We start from the raw sequence: 8,818 nt of genomic DNA, 5'->3' as shown, positions 1-8,818 counted from the left end.
ATGAATGTTTCTGTTAACTTATTATTGTTATACATGAATGTTTCTGTTAACTTATTATTGTTATATATGAATGTTTCTGTTAACTTATTATTGTTATATATGAAAGTTTCTGTTAACTTATTATTTTTATATATGAATGTTTCTGTTCAGTGTCCTGAGATGACTTCTGTTGTGACTTGTAGCTACTGTATATATATAAAAAAAAAAAAAATTCTCCTTTTCAGTGGCTTTTCCCAACTTGCGTGTATTATCGGTTTACATTAAAACTGCTCACCCTTTAGCCCCCTTTTCTCTATGAATACTTTCACACTGAATAAAATTGATTTGTAACTAAAAATAAATTCAACTCTTGAAGTTATTGTGGAAATGTTATCTCTGCCCTTCCAGGAGGAAGACCAACAACAGCATGACAGTACACACAATGTGTCACAACCCACTTCTGCCACTAGACAGTGTTGACCCCAACCTGCTGCTGAACTTCACCTCCAGAGAATGTCATATGGTCCCACAGGTGGTTGAGGAAGGAGCCATGATGGTCTGTGGCTGCCAGGGGGAACATGAATGTAATGACAAACTCATCTTTGACAACGGAGCCAATGGTGAGCAGAAGTTGAGCTTGTTGAATGAGTACATTAGGGAGGGAGCATGGATGATGGTGATGGTGGGAATGTTAAAAGTGCTGCTGAATAAATGGGTAGATTAAAAAATGGGAACAATGGAAGGGTTCTATGTATCAGAGACAAATACTCAATACAGGAAACATGATTTGGCAATTGGTTTAGTAACCACTGATTTGTGTGTTTTCATTCTTCAGGTTTCTCCAGGTTACAGAGTAAGGATGTCATTCCAGTGGTGGTGATCAGTTTGGTGCCTCCTATCCTGGTGGCCATAGCTGCTACCGTTGTCTTCTACTTCTACCGAATACGCTGCCCCAATAAATCAAGTCATCCTGCACCTCCTGAGTGGCCCACTAAACACTCCCCAGAACTCTACCAAGCTTTGGACTTGCCACATGAGGGAGCAGGCTGTAGGGCTAAGGGTGGAGGAGGAGGTGTAACTGGTCCCAGAGTTGAACATTCAGGCCAAGTGGCTGAACTGCTGCCAATCAAACTGGATATGTTAGTGGGGAAAGGGCGCTTTGCTGAAGTGTGGAGGGCACGCCTGCTGCAGGGCCAGAACAGCGGAGTTGACAGCTACGAAACTGTGGCCGTGAAAGTGTTTCCAGCCATGGAGTATGCCTCCTGGAGAAACGAGTGCTCCATCTTCTCTGAAGCTACACTGCAACATGACAACATCATTCAGTTCCTGGCAGCTGAAGAGAGGGGCCCACCTGGAAAGACCTACTGGCTGGTGTTAGCCTATTACAGTCTGGGAAATTTGCAAGACTACCTCACAGCGAACGTACTGAGCTGGGAGGAGCTAGTTTACATGGCAGGAAGCATAGCAAGAGGATTAGCTCACCTGCACTGTGACACAACATGCAGCGGAGAACCAAAGGTAAATTACGTCAGCCATCAAATAAAATGTGTAACTGCTAATCATAGCAACAAGAAAAGGTTGGAGCTCACCGGGTTATGATGGTGAGTTGCTGGCAAATAGCACTTACAAATGAGTCTCAAATTATTTGCAAGAGTTCCACATTTGAGTTGCTGATGCTTATAGTCTTGTCGCATGAAGTTTGAGCAGTGTCAAAATTTTTGTTCCACACATTTTCTCTAACTATAGTTGCAAAGTTGTATCACATCTCAAAAACATCAAACCCATCTCAGTTTAGTTTATTTAAGTTTTAGAGTTTTCGAGCTGTATTTGACACCTGCATCAAAACATTTGTTCAAACAGAAAACTTTCAAGACTAAAGCTTCAAAGGTCCATGTCTAAAATCTACGTTAATGATATTTAAATGATAAAAATGAAAAATGAAAAAACTGGTCCAAATCTGCCAGTTTATTCTAGTATAGTCACATCAATTTCAAATTCCTGTTCAAACTTTGGAGGATGTTTTTACTCTGAAGTAGTTTTGTTAAAAACCCTTTGTTTCAGATACCATAGCATACCACTTTATTCATAAAGCACTTCAAGCAGCAACAAGGCCAACCAAAGTTCTGTACAGCAAAAACAAACACGCAAAGGACACCGGATAAAAACATAGATCCAAATGGAAAAAGATAATAACTACAAGTCTAACACTGTACAATACAGACAGGATTATAAACAAGTCACACAGTGTCAAAAGCCAGAGAACAAAGTGAGTTTTTAAACAAGACGGTGAGAGAGGGAGCCTGCCTGACATGCAGTGGTAACTCATTCCACAGTCGTGGACCTGCAACAGAGAAGGTTCTGTCACCTCTGAGTTTGAGACGGGTTCCTGGAACCACTAGTAGCATCTGGTCTGCTGACTTCAGAGAGCGCAGTGGGACATATGGCTGCAGCAGATCAGTGAGATAAGAGGGGACAGAACTGTTCAGTGATTTAAAAACATACAGAATGATTTTATTTTCGATGTTGAAATGCTGAATATATTTTTAGTTGTCTAGTACAAAGAACCATGAACCATAACACAATATTTCAAATAAAGCAGCACATGTTGATGCAAATGTTATTCCTAAAATTATAGAAAAGGCAGGTCATGATGGAAAATCATGGATAATAATGAAATGAAAGCATACTAGACAAATAGTATTTAGGGTTCTTAAGTGCATTGGCACCTTAAATAATAATAATTAAAAGAAAGTAGTCTCACATAGGGCTGCAACTAATGTTTATTTTGGTAATCAACTGGTCTGTTGTCTATCTGTCTGTCTGTCTGTCTGTCTGTCTGTCTGTCTGTCTGTCTGTTTGTGTCAATTAGTCAACAGATGTTTCAGTCCATGTTAGCGTCCATGGCTGCACCTTCTGTGTTACCTCACCTGCTGTAGTCTGCCCACCTGTGACTGATCTGTGAAACATGAATTTGGTGCTATTGTCCGTGTGCCCAGATCTTCACTGGACTTGGCCAGATTAAGTATTTTATGTTTGAACCAGCACAAGCTTTCAAACATTAAGTTCAAACAAACATAGACAACAATTGCCTACTATTTCCTGTGTCCTACCACTTTTTTTAATTGTCTGTTGGCGCCACGTGTTTGCAGTTGGGTTGGTTCACACTACCAGGCTGCTCGGTTTGCCTTCAGTGTTCAGCCATGTTGGACTGAATGCAACGTGAGGTCAGCTTGGGTCTGTTCCCCTCACACTGTTGGAGAAAAATATTCTCGCTTATGTCACTCACTCCAAAGGAACCACACTCGATGACAGGAGGAAGTTTTTATTCTTGCAACGTCAGATTTTCAGGATAGGTTACATAAATATACAGAAAGTACACACATGTAGACCAGCCATAAGAATCGGCCATGAGCTGTCTGTAAAGCTTGTTTTTATACTCTCATCAGTTCAGCCGAGTTCACAGAACCTGGAGGCGTCCTTGGAGTCAGCTGCGTGCTGCAGCCTCACTCAGCTCCTCATCCAGCTTTCTTCTAACCCAAACACATGGTTCATGGGCAGAGTTAACATTCTCAGACATAGTAGTTAAAAACGTTCATAACCTTTGACCAAAAATTCCCTACCACACACCTGCAGGTCATTGGTCAACAGATTTGAATGCCTATTAGCCATGCTGACTTTCCCCAGCTAGTGCAGCCTGGTGCAGACTTTGCCCAACTGGGGTTTGTGGGTAAAATCTTGCAAAAATTGTACAGTGTGTCCTCAGCTTAAGTCTGTGTTTCCAAGCACATTTCAAAAGGGTTCCCTCATTCATCACATCTAAAGTGAATGGTATGTACTGAGCGGATCCATTCCTTTGAATCAGGTGTGATGGAGCAGGGACCCATGAACAACCGAGTCCCTGAGGACCACAGCTAGAAAACAATACTTTGACTGAATAATAGCCCTAACACAAAGTTCCCAACTGACTTCTTACATCTTCTTGCCACTCCAGTAGAATAAGAAAAATGAAAGCAACTTTCAACTTTAGAGAATGCACGTGAGAAACTGATAATGGTTGTGTACTGCTTAAATGGTGTAAAACCAAGCAGATAAACCAGTAAAATGAAGTTTTCATCATATCTTGAAATTAAGAAAGCATGAAGGCAAAAAAACTTTGCATTTTTTGTAATCAAAGTTTTTTTAGTTGTATTTTTTGTCTTTTAGAAAACAAACACAAAAAAGATAAATAAATAAAAAACATCCAACAAAATCCCCTCCCACCCCAGATCAGCCACACAGACATGAACATCTTAGACAGGTATTGACATGTTTTCCACATAAGGCTGCCAAGTGTCCCAAAATCTCTCCACAGAACCTTTCAGGGTACTGTGTATGTAATGTTTTCCAGATGGATATGATACAGGACTTCTCTTATCCAGTGTTCATGTGCCGGGGTGTGCAGGTCCTTCCATCTGCACAAAACAAGTCTCCTGGCCAGAGGAGAGCCAAAATCAATCACATCCTTCGCATACTTTCTACAGGACGTATCCACAGGCACAGTTTTTCCACACATCCCAGAGATGGTGTCAAAACCAGATTGCCAGTAGGTCCACAGTTTGGGACAGGTCCAGAATGTATGCAGGAGTGCAGCTGGAGTTTGTACAATGATAACATGCAGGATCCAGGTCCGTTTCAAACTTGAAAGCTTGTCTTTGGATCAATGCACAAACTTTGCAGTTTGAGTGGCTCACCAGTATCACCAACAAGAAAGACAAGCCTTCTTTACTCCTAGAATTGACTCCAGACACTTTGTTAGCGCACACGTGGTTGCAAACAGCACTTGGTTTGTGAAGCTAGGATCATGTTCGGTTTGAATCATGCATTTCCATGTTGATCTTAAAGAGAACATCGTGCTTTTAGCTTTGAGTGCAATGTGCGCATTTAGACAAGAACTAAAGCCCACATTTTTACATCTAAAGGCACATATTTAATTTAAATTTATGGACAAAGAACAAAAGCTGTTTACTTACCGTGCCTATTATCAGAACTTTGTTGTCAGAAACATTACATCTTTCATTACTGCTTAGGTTGAAAGTGTCGAAATATTTTAATTCACATAATTCCTGCATAGTGTGTGCACTTTTCCTTTGAATTGAATAATTCCAATGTCAGCGTACGTAACCGCAGGGAGCGAGTCCGACAACACAGTTTGACTTTGTACGCCTCATGTGGATCAACCCCAATAATGGTGATAATCTTCTTCATAACTTTTCAACGACACACTCTCTAATGTCCATCCATTGTCTTCCGCTTGTTCTGAAGTTGGGTTGCAGGGGCAGCAGCTGGAGCAGGAAGGTCCAGACATCTCTTTCCACAGCCACTCTTCCAGCTCTTCTGGGAGGACTCTAAGACATTCCCAGACCAACCAAGAGACGTAGTCTCTCTGGTCATTCTCAGGGTCTCCTCCCAGTCCAACATGCCTGAAGGAGGCACCCGGGAAGCATACTTACCATCCTTACCAGATGCCCAAACCACCTCAACTGGCTCCTCTCGATGTCGAGGAGCGGCGGTTCTACTCCAAGTCTCTTCTGATAACTCAGTTTCTCACCCTATGTCTAAGTGAGAGTCCAGCTACCCTGCGGAGGAAACTCATTTCAACCTCCTGTATCCACGATCTCATTCTTTCGGTCACCACCCAGAGCTCGTGACCATAGGTGAGGGTAGGAACGTAGACCGACTGATAAACAGAGAGCTTTACCATACAGCTCATCTCCCTCTTCACCACAACGGACCGGCACAGAGTCCGCAATACTGCAGACTCTGCACCAATCCATCTGTCAGTCACACGCTCCATTCTTCCCTCACTCATGAACAAAACCCTGAGATACTTGAACTCCTCCACTTGAGGCAGAACCTCACCCTGGACCCAAATCAAGCATTAATGTATCACTAAAGTCCATAAGCATTTGAAGAAGCCACAGTTGATGGCAATATTTTTTAAGCCTGAAAAAACAAACAATAACTCCACACTGTGAAAAGGTAACGCTGGTTATACACCATGATGGCAGCTTTCTGGTATGGCTAGTTTCCAGTAAAGTCTAATGGAAACTAGGTATCAATGTACCTGTACATGTTTACTATTTTAAATCAAATATCTGTCATGAAATAGATGTAAGAAATATAAAATATAATCAAGGTAGTGACTGACTGAGAGCCAGCATGTTAGGCCATCACAGTCCATCACAGGGACACCTGGAGACAAACAACCATTCACTCTCTCTCACCTAGGGACAATTCAGAGTCACCAGTCAGTCTAACATGCATGTTTTTGGTCTGTGGGAGGAAACCGGAGTACCCGGAGAAAACCCACGCATGCACGGAGAGAACATGCAAACTCTACCCAGAAAGCCCCCGGCAGCCTGCTCGCTGAGAGGCAGCAGCTCTACCAGTTGCACCACCATGCTGCCCTAGTAACAGTATTATTGGGTGAAATAAATTTATGTTAAAGGTTGCTCAATTTAAACTCAAATTTGTCAAAAGTAAAACACAGAAATGAAATCTATCAAATATACTTTAATAGGGACAGTTGAACAATAGATCGTATGTGATGGGTCAGCGTGTTCTTTGCCTGCCTGTCAATCAAAGCCTTTCTTATACTGTTTAATAGGCTGATTTGAAAATCAAACATTTTTTGTTTTTAATTTTTGCAGTGATTTCTTTCTTGTGTTGCTGCAGCTGCCAGTTACTCACCGAGACCTAAAGTGCAGCAATATTCTGGTAAAGAACAAAAAGGAGTGTGCACTGTGTGACTTTGGTCTGTCGTTGAGGTTGGACCTGTCACTGACTGTTGATGACTACGCACACAGTGGACAGGTAAGCTGCACCGCTTGATTACAAGTTGTCCTTAAATACACCGATGACCCAAAACAGTTTGACATTGTCCCTAATCAGCTGTTGGTTCAATGCATGCAAGAAGACATCTGCAGTTTGTTGTGGCACCTGGAAGATTATCAGATAATTTAAGTTATTTAGGTTATAAAGTTGCACAAAGATTGTGAAGCCTTTAAAATTTTCTATAATTCTTCATAAATATGATCTAAAACATCTTCAGATTTTCACCCAAGTCCTGAAAGTAGAAGAAGAGAACCCAGTTAAACAGATGAGACTAAAATATTAAACATGGTCATTTATGTATTGAGGAAGCTGATCTAATTTACAGATTAGTGGTAAAAGTATGTGAACCTCTGGGATTATCATTAATCTGAAGGTGAAATTAGAGTCAGGTGTTTTCAATCAATGATGATGATCAGGTGTGAGTGATCACCTGTTTGATTTAAAGAACAGGATCTATCAGCGTCTGCTCTTCACAACATGTTGGTGGAACAAAGAAGATTTCTGAGGAGCTCAGAAAAAGAGTTGATGATGCTCATCAGGCTGGAGAAGGTCACAGAACATCTGGAAAGAGTTTGGACTCCACCAATCCACAGTCACACAGACTGTAGACAAATGAAGGAAATTCAAGAGCATTGTTCTCTCCCCAGGAGTGGTGGACCAACAAAGATCACTCCAAGGTGTGGAATGGTCAGCAAGGTCACAGAAGAGCCCAGAGTAACTTCTGACACCTGAAGGTCTCTCTCACATTAATGCTGATGTTCATGAGTCCACCATCAGGAGAACTGAACAACAATGGTTCATGGCAAGGTTGAAGGAGAAGACACTGCTCTCCAGAAAATACATGGCTGCTCGTCCGCAGTTTGATAAAGATCACGTGGACAAACCAGAAGACTGTTAGAAGAACGTTTTGTGGATGATGAGACCAAAATAAAACTATTTGGTTTAAATGAAAAGTTTTGTTTGAAGAAAGAAAAACAGCCTCCCTGCAGAAGAACCTTATCCCATCTGTGAAACATGGTGGCGGTAGTATCATGGTTTGGGTCTGTTCTGCTGCATCTGGGCCAGGACTTCCTGCCATCATTGATGGAACAATGAATTCTGAATTATATCAGAGAATTCTGAAGGAAAATGTCAGAACATCTGTCCATGAACTGAATCCAAAGAGAAGGTGGCTCATGCAGCAACAATGAGCCTAAGTACACAAGACGTTCTACCAAAGAATGGTTCAAGAAGAATAAAGTTCATGTTTTGGAATGGCCAAGTCAAAGTCCTGACCTTCATCCAGTCCAGATGTTGTGGAACTGAAGCAGCAGTTAATGTGAGGAAAGCACCAACATCAGTCCTGCTCTCCTTGGAGGAATGGGCTAAAGTTCCTCCAAGGAGAGCAGGACTGATCAACAGCTACCAGAAACATTTTCAAGTTATTGCTGCTGGGTTCTCTTTATCTACTTTTAGGACTTTGTGAAAATCTGATGATGTTTTACGTCGTATTTATGTAGAAATATAGAAAATGATAAAAGCTCACAACCTTTCAAGCACCACTGGACGTCATTGATACAGCTGATCAGACTCACTTCCTCCAGCACCCCGTCATTAGTTCCATTTACCAATCCTCAAACCATTGTCGGTATATGCTAATCAGTGGGGGGGGGGGTCTTGATTGTCTCTAAAACTTTTTTTTCTCACTGCTTTCCCTACATTCAACACAGTGAATTTGTTGGACAGTTCCACGGGCTCTCTGAGGGTAACTGGGTGATGAGAGCCTTTACGGAGAATCCCTGAAAGACATTTAGTCCAGCTCTAGTCACATTGTGGCAGCACGGTGGCGCAACTGGTAGAGCTGCTGCCTCTCAGCGAGCAGGTCCTTGGTTCAAACCCCGGTCCAGGGGCCTTTCTGGGTGGAGTTTGCATGTTCTCTCCGTGCATGCGTGGGTTTTCTCCGGGTACTCCGGTTTCCTCCCACAGT

At 42.1% G+C, this 8,818-nt stretch overlaps 1 protein-coding gene across 1 annotated transcript in view; it reads left to right on the top strand.

Moving 5' to 3' along the window:
- tgfbr2l (transforming growth factor beta receptor-like) overlaps positions 1–8,818 on the top strand; it is a 48,055-nt gene that overhangs the window by 33,892 nt on the left and 5,345 nt on the right. The window contains exons 3-5 of the mRNA XM_037686645.1: positions 388–599; positions 815–1,497; positions 6,694–6,831. Coding sequence (XP_037542573.1) covers positions 388–599; positions 815–1,497; positions 6,694–6,831 — 1,033 coding nt within the window. The remainder of the gene's footprint in view (positions 1–387; positions 600–814; positions 1,498–6,693; positions 6,832–8,818) is intronic.

This window comes from Nematolebias whitei, chromosome 13, assembly GCF_014905685.2.
Source record: "Nematolebias whitei isolate Nwh7 chromosome 13, NemWhi1, whole genome shotgun sequence".
Taxonomy (NCBI): domain Eukaryota; kingdom Metazoa; phylum Chordata; class Actinopteri; order Cyprinodontiformes; family Rivulidae; genus Nematolebias; species Nematolebias whitei.
Note: the sequence above shows the minus strand (reverse complement) of the source record. Positions and strands in the feature narration are given on the sequence as shown.